General features: G+C 40.5%; 1 protein-coding gene across 27 annotated transcripts in view; it reads right to left on the reverse strand.

Annotated features, from left to right (window-relative positions):
* The window catches only part of Trpm3 (transient receptor potential cation channel subfamily M member 3), an 886,635-nt gene that overhangs the window by 240,855 nt on the left and 629,510 nt on the right, over window positions 1-16,270 (reverse strand). For 26 of the 27 annotated variants that reach the window (XM_085834108.1, XM_085834113.1, XM_085834114.1 and 23 more), the window contains one exon: window positions 5,148-5,322. In XM_085834108.1, coding sequence (XP_085690234.1) covers window positions 5,148-5,322 — 175 coding nt within the window. Of the gene's footprint in view, window positions 1-5,143; window positions 5,323-16,270 lie in introns of those variants that run through there. The other variant, XM_085834120.1, reaches the window with a different exon arrangement.

Below are 16,270 nucleotides of genomic sequence, written 5' to 3' on the forward strand. Positions count from 1 at the left end.
ATTAACAAAAACTAAAACGGACACTTGAAATCAGCATGGCTGACATCATTTCTTTCTCTCTTACTTGACATTCCAATTATGTCTCTATCACGCTGGGGTGCAGGCCATTGAGATCAATTACTTTCTGTAGAAAGTAATACAGAAAAATGATAGGGTTTTGACACCCTTCAGTGTGAGCCTGGATCTCTGCAGCAGCAGGAGTAAACAGTTGTGATCATTGCACAGAATGACACGCCCCAGGGAATAGCTACGGCTCCTGGGTTCCTAATGGGCTTGAATTTTGGATGACTTTCTCACGTCTTTGGATATGTGATGTGTGTTTGGAGGGAAACAAACTTTCTTCAATTCTCTGTGAGAAATTTTCAGTCATAAAATTGGGAACTGTACAATGAAGGATTCCTTTTTTACAGCTAGTGGATGCTCTCATGCCTTCATCTTAGCTGATAAAAAAAAATCTATTCTTGGGGCTGGAGAGATGGCTCAGTGGTTAAGAGCACTGACTACTCTTTCAGAGGTCCTGAGTTCAATTCCCAGCGACCACATGGTGGCTCATAAACATCTGTAATGGGGTCTGATGCCCTCTTCTGGTGTGTCTGAAGACAGCTATAGTATATTCACATACATAAAATAAATAATTTTAAAAAATCTATTTTCAATTAAAATAAAAAAGAATTGACTAATAGTAAAGAACACAAAATCAGTATCAATCGATCAACCAACCAGCCAATCAATCAAGCCCATGGAAATTCTAAGTTCTCTTTAAGCAGAAAAGTCTCAGAAGATTTTTAAAACAAACACACATACACAGCGTATACTCTCTTACCTTTCCCATACCATTGAACCCATACCTTCCCTCCTACCCCCTACCACACATGCATCCTCACTTTCATCACATACATCCTCACCCCTACTAGACCCCCATATAGCCCTCCACACACCCACACACCATTCATACCCCCACACATCCATCACACCCCTACCACCACACTTACCTCTCTTATCACATTCCCCTGCACATGCGTGCCCACACATACACACACCCCATGACCACATAGCACTCACCACATTTTTTTCTTCTACTCCCAAGAGTAAGACAGTGCTCACATATTTTTTTTATAACCTGTCCCTAATTAAAATGCCACTTGAATATTATAATATGGATGATATATGGCTTACTGACAATTTCCCAACAGTCCTGAATCCTCACATGCATCCTCACAAATTATTTAAAAATCTTTTAAGGTATGGTTTTTTCTTTTTGGCTACTAGGATGGTTCTGCTTCTTTTCCAGAGTATCTGAAATGGGGTAAATCTAGGTGATAATCTTTGGAAAAACCACTAATGTATATATAAGCATTGGTAATCAAATTGTGCTGGATGAGGGGCACTGACTCAGAGCACCCATGTACTTAGATGGCATTCTGTGCTTATGTTGATGATTGGCAGGTACTTGGTCATGACATGACAGATGAAGGGGTGAGGTCCTATCTCTCTGCAGCCTGAGACAAGGTTGACCGTTATCAGGCAAAGGCATATTTGATTTCAACATCAGGATGCTGCGCCCTGAAAGGTGTTCTCAACACCAGGCAATGCTATTCATCTGCTTAACCAAACATGAGAAGGCAAGGTCCTCAGATAGAAAATCATAGGTAATTAAATCTAACAGTTTTTGGTGCTTTTAATATCTGTAGTTATGGGGTTTAGTCATTTGTGATTAAGAAGCAAATGTTGAAAATGAGTAATGGAACTAGTTATGGAAGGGACTTAATGATTCATCCTGAACTATGACAGGTAAACCGAACATACATTATGATGATAAGAGGGAATATCCACTTGGATCGTTTCTGTCAGGTATCACGTGTCACAGAACAGATAGGGAGGAAAAAAAAGTCAAAATATAGAACTTAATTTGATTCTCAGCACCACATACAGAAAAAAAGCATTTAATTGCAATTGTCTCCTCGTTTATTCAAACTCATTTGCGCTGTGACAGACACAGTCTGTCTGTTTCTATCTCCAGCAATCTCATTCATGGAAGATAATCAGTTTTGCCAATTATAATTCACTTCCAAAGTGATTCTCTTTTCCAATTCATATTCTCCTTCCAATTCATATTCTTGGAAAGGAGCTCAATGACAAGCTAGAAAGGTCACAAAGATGACAACATAAGGTGGGGAAGGTCATTTCTCAAAGATGATGAACTGAAGATCTATGTAGACACATGGATGCTCTCCCAGTCCTTGTGACTGTTTTATTTAGCAACCCACAAATGAAATTAACTTTGAACATTGATACAAATCCCCAAAGTGAAACAGATGAGTAAAAATATTAACCTAGTCAGAAATTAAACATTGTAATTAGGATGTGTATGCTCCCTAAAACTTATTTTATTTGGATAATGACACACTTACTTATGCAGGTTTGTTTCTATAAATATGTATGCACACATGTATGTAGTAGAATGGTTAGCACAGTTGCATTCTGAAAACTGAAGAAGAAACCCTTCCTGGTGAATGAAGACCAATGCTTTTTATTTTTATTCTTTGCATGTAAAGAAAGTTCACTGCTACAAAATAATGTTCTTTAGAAGTGACTTTAAATTCTATGCACGTGTGTTGTTAGACAATTTCTTATCAAGTTTAATAAGCATGATTAATCCCGGAAGTTATTTAGATTGCACACAAAAAGATTCTGACCATTTTATCACAATAAATTTATCAGTGCTCTCCTAAGAGGGTAGGTTTTCATGTAACACTGTGCACAGCATTTCTCTCTCTCTCTCTCTCTCTCTCTCTCTCTCTCTCTCTCTCTCTCTCTCTCTCTCTCTGTGTGTGTGTGTGTGTGTATGACTATATGAACGGAGACACATATACATAAGACTTCCCTGGAGGTTCCTATTTATTATAAGCATTAAACTATTTGCAAGCACCATGGAGAAACAAACAATCAAAAGCTACAAGCTATCTAATTCTGTTTATTTCTAGACAAGAGGGGCCTGTTGCTGTATTTAAAGAAATGAGGACTATGGCAAATTTTTTAATAACAAAGACAGTTAAGGTTATCGAACAGTGCTTTATTAGTCAACATAAAGATCACTAGGCAAATGTTCCCTGTTTACAGCCTCAGCAGTAAAATGAATCAGTACTTACTCTCGAAGAAGACAATGATGACAACTTAATTAAATTTGCCAATGAGTAAGCTCTAACTTCAATTAGGATGATTTTAGAACTATCAGATCTCTAGGCATCACATCACTGCCTTGGCATCCAGTGCCTGGGTAGAAGCCCCCAGCCTTCCATTACTTTCCACCTTACACACGTTGACTCCAGTATAAACTCGGTAAACATACTGTTTTACTGGGTAAATGGCAGACCAAGGATTAAGATGGGGAAAGCACAGATGGTAGTTGCTAACATGTGGAATCTTTTTACTATAGCCTGGGGAGGAGAGAGGTAGAGGAAGGAATGACCTCCACTGAGTTAGCTCTTCTGTAATTACTGTAGTTGCATGCTTGACTTGTTCATTAGATTTGCTATAGCTCTTGAGGGTGGCAACTGCAGGCTGTTCTTTCTTCTATCTCAATGTTCTGCACAGCTCATCATACCCACTGCTGGACCACTTTGTATTTGTAAAAGGCCCTATCTCCCGTGGAATTTCTTCTTTGTCATCCTAGCCACATGATAGGAAAACTGGGTAAGAAAGTTTTTTTGTTGTCGTTGTTGTTTAGAACTTCAATGACTCTCTCTCTCTCTCTCTCTCTCTCTCTCTCTCTCTCTCTCTCTCTCTCTCTCTCTCTCTCTCTCTCTCACCACTAGAGATTTGCTAACTAATGAGAGGGCTTGTCGCTGGAGAAGAATGATTCTGCCTCTCTCAGCCCTCATTGATTGTTTGATTGTCTGTAGTTCTTTATATGCAATGTTCAAAAAATAAACAACAACCACAAAACCCAAAGCAACATCAACTAAAAGCAAAAACTAAGTGACTCCCCCTGGATGTACTCCTTAAACTCATTCACACCTTATCTTAAATTACTTGCATAATGTGACACAGTGCTCAAACCTCACCATTTCCCTGGTAGACAGACCTCCTCCCAGGGAGGAGGGGGCTTTGGACATTAGAGTGTTAACATTTAAGAGCTGGTGGTCCAAGGAAAATACATTGGGGTGGAGTGGTCAGGGGGAATTTACAAAGAACCAATTATAGAGGTTTCACCTTGTAGGTGGGTATATAAATAGCAGTACCTGATAACATAGTCTGCCAATGTATTTACACATTACAGCAGCTTGGCCAAGATGGTGCTTACACTCATGCCTAGGAGGTAGCCAGCCTATCTCACAGGCTGCTCTGCACTGTTATCCAGATGCTGTCTGCTTCATTTATCATAAGCTGGCTCCTGCCTCTCCTTCCTTGAGAGAGGAATTTGGAAGGAGAGATGAAGATAAAAGAATCCATTCCTTGACTTCCTTTCTTTCTCTCCTCTTTGTTATCAGCATGGTCTCAGCATGGTCTCGGTGAAGCGTTCCAGGATTTCTTATGCTCTAGTGTAGTGTGAATTGGGGTTTCTTAAAAATCTCAGTTATGTTACGTGAGTATGTTTTTGTCTTAATCCCAGGTGTGGAATGTGGGGCTGCTTCAGACTGTCCACAGCAGCTGACTATGATTTATCTCATGCTCTGGCAGGGGCGTGATTCTGTCAGCTGAGGATAATTTATGTTTGGAATTCTAGGGACTCTTCAGAGGGTATGAAAATGGCAGGGCCCCGAGTGACCATGGCAGCAGCTGCTGCTTCTTTTGCTCTTTGCTGGATTGCTGGTTGGAGATATCCTGACTACGAAGATTGGAATTGCCCCTAATCAGCAGAAAGTAGTCTAAAAAGACCAATGCCCCATTTCCCCTTTAGCCTTCTTTCTCTTATTGAGGGTTTGGAAGGAACAAGAGTGGAGAAGGGTGGTAGATATATGAACCCAATAAAATAGCCAAAAAATAGTTACTGTGTCTGGTATTTAGATGTTGCTCTCTGTTCTTCCTTTCCACCATCCCACACTGTCTTGGCTAATGCAGAGAACATGCTCTGATGTCCTCTTTTCCAAGGTTTAAACACAGCTTTGTACCCAAGTGTCTCCCACGGGACCTGGCAATTTACTCACCCGCCTTCTTCTGAATATTTATGCCCAAATGCCAGGATGTCGGATGCCCGTCCACTCCCATCACAGACCACGACTGGTACAGGAGGGGTGTCTCGAAGGTATTCCAAAACAATTGAGATCACATTGGGTCCTCCTTCCACGATGAGAGCCACCACTGGAACCCCTTGACCGATTCCTGCATTAAAAAAAGGAAAAGAAAAGGAAAAAAAGAGAAAAGAACACAAAGCCAGCAAACCAAATAAACAAAAAGAGAAAAAAAAAAAGCACAAACTAAAATTACTGAGCACGGGGGAGGTAGTGAGATATGAAGGGATAAAATACTGAGTGACATTTGTAGACAATACGTTAGTAGAATCTCCACCCCCAGAAAGTCCATGTGACCTTGCCTGATCCCCGCAACTCACAAAAGGGACAGTTTACCCCACTTTACACCTGGGAACCTAGGTAGGATACATGAAGAAAGGAAGTGGGTAACAGAGAAAGACTGGGCCAGCAGTCAAAATATTGTAAGCCATGTTCTGATTGTAAGAAGTATCTTATCTATCTAGTAATTCAGTTTTCTGTGAAAAAAAAAAAGAAATTAAGATTTTCTAACTTCCTGGTTACCACAGAAGGGTCTAAATAGCTCTTTTTATCAAAAAACAAAACAAAGTAAAACAAAACGAAGCACTAAAGCCAGTAGGGGTTTGTTGGATCAACTGCTGCCTGGATTATGGGTCTGTGTTCTGACCGTAGGTGATCCGCTGAGCATCAGATCTCAGGAACACAGCCATCATAAAAGGTCACCCCTTGCGGGGCAGTGAAGGCGCATGCTTTTGATCCCAGCACTTGGGAGGCAGACACAGGTGGATTTCTGAGTTTGAGGCCAGCCTGATCTACAGAGTGAGTTCCAGGACAACAAGGGCTACATAGAGAAACCCTGTCTCCAAAAACCAAAAACCAAACCAAAATTAAAAAAAAAAAAAAAAAAAAAAAAAGAGTTCCTCGAGACACCCCAACCCTCCATCTTCACTTTCTCCATTTCAACCTCAAAATGGCCGTCACAGGGTCACGTGGTTTTCCGTATACTTGTATCCTGCTCTATTGAGTGAAGTGCTGGGTGCATGCCTATACTCATGAGCATATTTCTTGCATTCAGCTGAATCAAGGAGATTCAGAGATATTTCCTAACACATTTAAACTATTTCTTTCAAGCCACAAAGCATTGTAAGCTTCATGTAACAATTTCTGTAATGTCAGCATCACATATGTGATTGGTCCTAACACGTTAAGGAGAAGCATTGAAAAACCAATGCCCATGAGAGAAACAATGAACCTCAGATTCAGTTTATTTCACACGGACACCTTGAGCATCATTAGCTTACTTTTGTTTGAGTTGGTATTGTGCTGGGTCAAACTGAACAATGTAAAACTGAGTTGGTTTTCTGGGGTGTATACAAGTGTTCTTACAAAAGACATAATTGAAATTCTGTGCCCTCTCTGTAAATATGAATTTATACAAAACAAAAACAAAAACAAAACTTTGGTCATCTCAGTTCTCTGTCCTTTTGTGTCATTTTATCTGGCATCAGAAAGCTGCTTCCCAGTGCAAATAACAGTCTGGGATTTGGATTTTGCTCGGCTGATAAGAGATTTTATTTGACTTATGTGACTTGTTTTCCTTCTAAAATATGAGTGTACCAGTCTCACAGGGTCTTATCAACTCTAAGTCACAGAAAATAGATCTTTTTTCATAGTTTGATTTTACTGTTAAAGGAAGGGTTCAAAATCCTGGCTGCACATGAATAGATATTGTTTTAAATCTCCATTTAAACTATGTAGAGGAAAGAATGACTGTTGGTCAAGGTAGGGACAGTGAGTCCTTTGTTTCTCTAATGAGAACTGGAGGAGAGATGAAGCCTGGTACCCCACTAGTTTTCTGTAGATGGGGAGGACTTGAGAATTATTCTTTCAAATCTAAGGCAAGGACTGTGAAGCATCCTGCATCTTTGCTTTCCGGGAGCCCCTTCCAAGCCAGACACCAGGATTCTTAGGAAGGACTGTCCCATTGCTGCCCTTTGTGACTATTTAGCAAGCTCTTGAAAGGCATTTAGGGGAGAAAAGATTAACCTAAGTGAGCTCTTCACACTGCATGCTTCTTTTAGGGGAAAATTTGCTGCCATAAAATCACCTACTGTATGGGAATTTGTATATTAATGTGCATTGAGAAACACGGATTCTTATTTAGAGGATAGATCTAGATTCCGTCTAGTCTGGGGATGTAGCTTAGCATTACAGTATTGGCCTAGCATTCATATGGCACTGGGTTCAACCCCAAATATGGGAGGGAAAATATTTTATGGAAATTTCTAAATTCTCCCTCTTGAGCAAAGCATCTGTCTATTTAGCTTCAAGTTTACAGACCAAGTGAACTTTCCTTTTAGATCCATTCAGAATTGTCATAGAGGGAGAGCAACTAGATTGGACCTCTAGAATATTCCCATGTTTTAAGGTCTAGTGGAAAGAAGAGAATCACCTTTGCAAAGGGATATCTAGGTTCAAGGGATCAGTTTTTATGGACTAATTTGAGTATAATAAATTTCGAGTATTTCCCGAAAATACATTTGTCAATATATTAATGTTATAATCTCTAGAAATTCTGTAATATGTTCAGGATGGTAAGATTTCCCATATTTGGGATGAAATTGGTAATTGATATGGTTACAAATTAATAATCCAGTTAAATTCAGTGCTAAAAACTTGGATAGAGCAAACACTGCATGTATCAATATCTCCAAATTCTCTTTCCTTTGCTGTTAAAACATGAAATTTGTCTTGTGGTTTAAAAAATGACTTAATACTCAAAAGCATCTTGAGTTTCTTATGAGTGGCAGAGACCCTTGTTATGTTTAGAAACATTATACTTAACACAAATAGAATTTGCCAAATCTGGCAACATTACGGTTTTTTTTCCTTTCTTTCTTTCTGGACACACACATGCACATTGGTTTTGAATTCAGAAGGAGAAGAGTATATTAATACTTTGTAATGAGCCAAGCTATGAGTGTTAATCTTAGTCTATCTGTAGAGAAAGTTTCATAGAACATTTGTGGATAGCAGTGAAAGTGAGGAACAGTTTCTCTAAAAAAGGAAGTGCGTGTCTGGTCTGAGAAAAGATGTTTCTATACAACATCTTTCATGATCCATGGATCCGTGAAGTTCATCGATGAATGTGAACATAATGAGCCTTATTTAAACCATTGAAACATTCATGCATTCATTTATTATTTTATGATCCTTGCTGATACATGTTTTTGCAAGATTGTAATTAGAGCCAGTGAGATGGCCCAGTGGGTACGTTTGATTTCAAAAACCCACATGGTGGAAGGAGAGAACTGAATCCCGAAAGTTGTCCCCTCTCTCTCTCTCTCTCTCTCTCTCTCTCTCTCTCTCTCTCTCTCTCTCTCACACACACACACACACACACACACAAAGCTGTTGATCAGTATGTGTCTAAGTGAAAAAAAAATCTATTCTCTTTATCTCTAGGCTTAAAGTATTTCTTATAAGTTTTTCTGCTGTAGAGAAATAAATATCCAGGTACAATGAAGAAAATGTCATGTATAAAGATGGTACTACAGTAAAACTTTTTTTCAAAACATTAGGAATCTCTGGGGTACTTTAGAAAACTGAGGCCAGAAAATATTGAGGGATAGTATAAGAGAAAAATGCACCTTTTTTAAAAAAATTAGTACTTTCTTCATTCACATCTCCAGTGCTATCCCCAAAGTCCCCCTCCTACCACTCCCCAACCCACCCACTCCCATTTCCCAGCCCTGGCATTCCCCTACACTGAGGCAGATAAAGTCTGCACGACCAATGGGCCTCTCTTTCCACTGATGGCCGACTAGGCCATCTTCTGATACATATGCAGATAGAGACACGAACTCAGGGGGGTACTGGTTAGTTCATATTGTTGTTCCACCCATAGGGTTGCAGACCCCTTTAGCTCCTTGGGTACTTTCTCTAGCTCCTCCATTGGGGGCCCTGTGATCCATCCAATAGCTGACTGTGAGCAGGAATGAAAATGCATCTTTTTAAAAGGAGTGTTTCTTAGGTCTTCTGTGTTACTAGAGGTATTAGATATTGTCTTAGTTTTTGGAAGTACATGGAGTCCATTCGAGATACTGTATCTATAGCTGCAATGTATCTGACCTTACGTGGGAATGTGTAATGAGATAAAGAATGTTTAGTGAATTGCAATGAAACTCCTAGGTGATGAATGAAAACTCCAATACAGATCAATCCTATGTTCTATTATTACAACACAACTTTCTCACTGAAAAGGAGGCGTCCCCAATGTGCACATCAAGAATAGTTACCCTATCAGCAGTGGTGAGAGGAGGAGTTGACCCAATCTCTCTGTAGTAGTCTAAGGGCACCAGATGTGGTAGTCTACCCCTAAGCCCCTCCCCTCTGCTGATAGCCTTAGAGGCTCCTTAGAGAGCAGGACCTTTATCTACACCCATCATAATATGCTGCTCCCTGCATAAAGCATCTCTAGGCTTGGGTCTTGCTTTGACTTCAATGGCTTTCCTGGAAGGACATCATTTCACATGTGTTCCATTTTTACTTCATACCATGAAAGTCTCAATTGACTCATTCTAGGAGGACACGTTTCTTAGGCCTTGGGGGGGTCCCTTTCTAAAGCAGGGTAGAATGTCTCAGCTCCTTGTTTGAAGTTCCATGGTGGGCAATCTTTCCCTCTGTCCATCTTGGGTTTCCCATACGGTCACATTTTCTTTCACTGCCTCTCATTGTATATGTCTGCTTCTAGTTTATCCCTTCCCTAGCCAGTGCTACTAGACACCTTGGGAGTGTGGCTAGACTTCATATAGCACATATAGTTCTCCCTAGTAGTTCTGTCCTAGAAGGTGAAAAAGGTAACTTGATAGATATTGATATCCTAAAAATATCCTTTGCTATTTTTCACAGTATGTAGCACACAGAGTAGGTCCCCGATTCCTGAGAGCATCAGACTGAGAAAGGAATCATCATTCATAAAGTGCGTAGACTAGAGCTTGGCACTCAGTAAGAGCTTTTTGGTTAAAGAAACACAAATGGAAGGATACTTATTTGTATTTATTAAGCTTATAAAAGATTCCTTCTTTTTTTTTTTTTTTTTTTTTTTTTTTTTTTTTTTTTGAGACAGGGTTTCTCTGTATAGCTCTGGCTGTCCTGGAACTCACTCTGTAGACCAGGCTGGCCTCGAACTCAGAAATCCACCTGCCTCTGCCTCCCGAGTGCTGGGATTAAAGGCGTGCACCACCATGCCTGGCTTCTTTAAATATCTTAATGACTCATAGATAGAAGAAAATGAATGCAACTCTTAAACTCTGTTTAAGCCAAACAGATGTTTTGACAGTGGAACACTCTGAGAGCTTTTCTGAAGTTTTCCCAGTCTCCTGTATAGACCAGCAATATGTTGAGAAAGCCATATGCATTTATCTTGTGTCCAGAACCCTAAGACCTACTGGTTTGAGGTAGATAACTTTTAAATTAAGTTAAAATTTAAAAAGTAGTTCTCAAATACTTCTTAGTGTATTAGTTAGCTTATTAAGTCTTTTGAGTGCTGTGGGTTGAAAAATTTAGATGTAAATACTAAATGATAAAACCAATAAACCAAATGCAAGTGTTTTTACATGCTTTCAAACTCAGCTTTTGACTTAATGGTAAAAGTTATTCCCTTATGGCCTGACAGCTCTGATTGAAGTATTTTGCTATTAATGTCACTATACTCCCAGGCCATACAAGTGGCATTGCTGTGAATAATTTCAATAGAAAGGGACATCTAGTCCCATGGGATGTAAAGTGGGTATTACTTTCACAAAAAGAAAAAGCCAGGATTATTTTCTTTGGGATCATTGTTTGAAGACTGAATGTTTTAATGTAATTGATCTAAGTTGACAAGAAAACTCATCCAAAGAAAGCTAAAATCTTTGTCTCTGTATTGCTGAAAACCCACATCAAAAGGATGACCTTGCCTTCTCAAATGTAGGGTAACCAGAGAAGTTTGAACTCATTTTACTTTAAAATATTTCATCAACACTCTTACAAATGTGCCCAGATCTAAGTACACAGCCTACGCCAACATCTGAGCTTTGTCACAGAATGAATAAAAACCAGAGTAGTAAAAGAAACTATGATTGTCAAAAACTATGATTGTCAAGGTAGCTATGGAAGTCTGTCCCCAGGAAGGACCTGGCCTGTGATGCAAGGAGAGAGAGAGAGAGAGAGAGAGAGAGAGAGAGAGAGAGAGAGAGAGAGAGAGAGAGAGAGAGAGAGAGAAAACATAGTAGATGTGAGGGAGCTATTACTGCCAATTTGAGTAACTTGCCATGCTCAAATTATCTTTTATTATTATTTTATTTTCTCTTTGCATCTGTTAATGGAGAATACAATTATTTTTTTTTTATCATTTTCTTTTTTTTTTTTTTTTTTTTTTTTGGTTTTTTCGAGACAGGGTTTCTCTGTATAGCCCTGGCTGTCCTGGAGCTCACTTTGTAGACCAGGCTGGCCTCGAACTCAGAAATCCGCCTGCCTCCGCCTCCCGAGTGCTGGGATTAAAGGCGTGCACCACCACGCCCGGCTTTTTTAATCATTTTCAAGAGTTCTTTCTTCAAGGAATGCTTCTTGACACCCTACCCTTTTCTATGAGAAATTTGCCTTTCTGTTTCCAGGATTAAAGATAAATTTTTCCAGGATTAAAGATAAATCTTTGGTCTCTTCCTCTTCACCAGTAGGCAGAATCAAACATTTTGCTGTGTTAGTTTATAACTTAAAAAAAAAAAAACCAAGTAAACAACTCCCATCATGTCTATGTCCTATAGATTTGTCAATCAGCCACAGCAGTCTAAAGAGGAGGGCTCCCTGGTCCCTTCTGTGTCTCTTTTGGAATTTTGTTTTCTTGGCTATGTGTTTTGGCATCTCTCTACCCTACCTGGCAGATTTAACTTAGTAATTTGAGCATGCCACACAACGTTCTCCCTGTAGTAGTTGACCATGAAAATTTGGCATACAGAAGAGCAGGAAGGCAAAGTGCTACGTTACTTCCCTAGTTCTCCCCTGATGATTACTAAGACACAATACTTTCTCTTCCAGAAAAATTTCCATATTACATAACAGGGCAATTTGTCCTCAGTTATTCGAGATATGATTTCCATTGCCCCCAAGTCAGAGATGCAAATGCCCATGTCTGTGTTCCCTTGTTTTCCTGTAGCTTGTTGAAGGCCCTTTTGGTAACTTCCAGGCCTTTGCATGTGAGTCTTTGTGTAACAGCTAGCCATTATTCATAACTATGATGTTTCCTTGAAAATCTAGTGGGTTTTCACCACTTATAGAAACAGGACTGAAATCCTTCTGTGTAGAAACACGGCTCCTCTTCTCCAAGGCTCAGCTCACGTCTGTACCTTCATCTTTCTCAGCGTTCTCTTTGACCTACACTTGTGTACAGCATCCACAGGGTCCTCCATGTAGGATTATTTGTAAGCTTCTCTTTTAGTCACCCTAGTTAGGATGGCTTCTTAGGGAGGAGACAACTATCTCACCCCGCAACTGTCTTCAGGAGGAGGTATTTAAACTAAGCTGTTCCTTAGACTTTCTCTACCCCCTGGTAAATTTGAAAAGGATAGCTGAGTTTGGTCAGCCAGGCCCGATACCTTTTCCTTTCCCTTGCGTGCATGGAATGGGGATGGGGCAGGTGGAATGGGGATCTCCCAGGTCCTCCAAAGGCTCTGCCCAAGAGATGGGTATAAGGTGATGGGATGTAGTATGGTGTGGGGTTCTGTTTAACTCTGGGGTTCACTCCAGGCTATTTAGCCAATTGTCCTAAAACCACATTCTCCTACTTTTCCCTCTGAGCAATAAAAGTGGTATTTTGGGTACTAGAACTACTTTTATTTCTTATATTGCCTGGAACTTGGATAAAGAAGAAGATACTGTTGATTTTTGTACCTCCTGCCCCCTGACTCCAATTCAATTGTCAAAATCTAGTTCTTAAGCCCTACCCAATCCCCTCAGGCAGTATTAATTTTCTGTGCTTTTGTGGTCCCATTGTTCATTAAAAACTGTCTTTGGGCAGTTATTGCCTTGGTTTAATTAAAGCCCCCCCCAAACTGTAAGCTCCTTTGACAGTGATTCTCATGCATCTTGACCTTCTGACTCCAAACTCCTTCACCCTCAGACAATAGTTCAAATAAGTGTTTGCAACATAAAACAAAATATAAAATGCACCTTGGGACAGATGAAGGAACAGGAAGACACTGAGAGTCACAAAGAGACTGTCTCACCTCAATGCTACTAAGGTATCCAGCTATAAGAAGTACAGATGGCCCCCCTTTAGGTGTCCCTATGGCATCCTAAACTAGATCTTTACAGCTGGGCTTAAGCAGAGGTCAGAGACCTGCGGAAGAAGCTGGGTGGGTGCTCCTACTCTACCTGTCCAACTAGATTACACCAGAAAAGCTCAGATGTTGAGAGACTGAGTAGCCAGTATCATTTCAACTGTCTGTTCTTTTTAAGTTGCGGCTGTGCTGTTTCTCAGGATTGGGCCAAGTTACGCAGACTGCGCATCTGGACCATTGGGGAGAAAGATGTAAACACAGCTTTGTTTATGTTCTTTCACTTGCTAGAAGGATGCCCAGGAAACCACTATTTGGTTGAAATGAATAGAAGCTATGTGACTAAAATTGAACCCCAGATTTCTTCTTACTGAGCTGACTGGTACACTTTAGCAGAAGGCTAGGGGCGACCTTCATTCACCGACAAGGTATCAGAACAACTAAAATAACGGACCGCCATTGTTAGACACAGGCATTGGTTATCTTGGATCAGTGACATTAGATCATCCCCAATTGTGGATCTAATTTCAGATCCAAAGCTCAAAATTAGAAAATTGGTTTTGCCTGATTATCTGTTCCTCTATGTTATACCCAGTCCTCTTAGTCTTTGGGGGAAAACAACAAAATTATGTTGTGAGAAACTCTTTTCTCTGGTCCTACGCTTCCATGTTCAGGGATTCCATCTCCATTACTGAAACATGCCGACCCAGATCATCCTGTTCGTTTGCTTGCTTGCAGTAAGTTCTTACTGGGTGGTTGAGAATGGCATTGAATTCATGATTCTCTTCCCTCAGGCACTTGAGTGCTGGAATTACAGGAGTGTACCATCCATCATACTGCTCTACTGCTCTTCTTAGCCTGGTGAGGGCTAGCTTCTAAAAGCCCTCGGATGAGGGATGTTAGCTTTTTCCTTAGGGGATGAATGCCAGGCAGCTCCTTAGGTAAAGTGTTCAGAGGTCCTGTTGTCTGGTGGGAGTGTGGGAACTGATCCCACACCACCTCATCATCTCCAGCAGTATCATCAGTGATACTGACATTTGACTCCCCATCAGTGGTGCTGCGGTGCCGGACTCTCAATATGGTTCTTGTCAAGAGTGGACATACAGAACAAAGAGTGTGTTGCCATTGAGAGGCCACTTTGAGACAGTGCTGAGACAACCTGAGCCCCTGTTTCCACTTTGGAAGTGCAAATCTATTTCTAAGTGAAAAAAAAATACTGTTTTTCATTGTATGGTATGTGTTTTTCTTAATACAGCGATAGCTCTTTACGAGCAAATGATGATGGTAATGTGCTTTTTCTTTTTTTAAAAAAGATTTATTTATTTATTTATTTATTTATTTATTTATTTTTGGCTTTTCGAGACAGGGTTTCTCTGTGTAGTCCTGGCTGTCCTGGAACTCACTCTGTAGACCAGGCTGGCCTCACACTCAGAAATCCACCTACCTCTACCTCCCGAGTGCTGGGATTAAAGGTGTGTACCACCACGACCGGCTGGTACTGTGGTTTTTAAAGAAGGTAATTACAAATGAATCCAAACAAGGCTGCATTTGCGTTTTGGGTTTGGAATGAAGTGTTGTCTTACACTAAGGGGATCAATTGATTTACCATTCAACCAGGGCACATTTACGTGTGTGTGTGTGTGTCCTCACTGATAATCACTGCAGTATACTAGTTATAAACTGGAACAGCTGAATCCTGGACAAACCTTTACACACAGTTACACACTTATGGCGCTCAAGGTCACTTCCGATATTTCTTAAAGTAGACAGGAGTATAGGGTGTTTAAAAGAGGCCCTGGGTTTGTTTGTTCACTGTTGATCACACTGTTTCATGGGCTCCGTTTTCCATTCCTTCTAAACCCCAGCTGTTCGCTATCAGAGCTATTCCTCTGTTTGCATGAGGAGAGATGAAGCCCCAGAGAACTCAATGATTAAGCAAAGGAACAGAGTGGCACTTCAGAGGCACCTGTGCTAATCTGTTGGGGGGAAGATATCAGTTGAAAACTTTTCTCATGGCCTAGCCTATCCTCAATGGTGCTAGAGATGGATCCTGCTACTTCTCATCTGGAGATGGATGCCACACCACATTATCATTTAAACTCATACAGTATGATGATGAGAAGTTGGGAGTTATAGCCCAGAGGTAGGTTCTCTGAGACCTCAATCATGGGAGTATTTAATTTTTTTGTCCTATTCTATAGTCTAAGTGAAACTGCCTTTTATAGCTTCTGGCACCAAAAATCTATGTGGCTGCCATAATAACTCATGTCCTTATTATCTAAAAGAAGGCTATCTTGAGATTATTAAGTAAAAATATGGCTCTTTCAGGGACGCCCTAGAATTGCAATCCTACTGTAAGGAAGTAGTTTGCTCACTGAAAATGATTGGAAGAAGCAGTGTGTGTGGAAATCTCTTGTCAGTGTCTGCAAGGACAAAGGCTGTTCTTTTAGACCCATCAGCATCACCCGTGGGGGTCATTGCTTGAAACCCCACACTGGCCCCTCCCTGGGAGTCTCAGATCAGTGAGAATTTGTGTTTCAGCAGTTTTTCAGGCGCTGTTGCAGCTGCTGGTCCAGGGAGCACACTTTGAGAGCTAGTGGCTTAGCTTAAGCTGCAGGGGGAGGTAATAGAACAAAACAGCTGACATCTAAAGTGTGTCACCACTCAAGCAAATACAGGAAAAGTTCACAGGGTGAGACCCGAAATGCCCATCCACAATGTTCCTAGGAGTCTACTTTAAAGCGT

Source organism: Mus caroli, unplaced genomic scaffold, assembly GCF_978045245.1.
Source record: "Mus caroli unplaced genomic scaffold, Mus_caroli_1 scaffold_20, whole genome shotgun sequence".
In the NCBI taxonomy this organism is placed as follows: domain Eukaryota; kingdom Metazoa; phylum Chordata; class Mammalia; order Rodentia; family Muridae; genus Mus; species Mus caroli.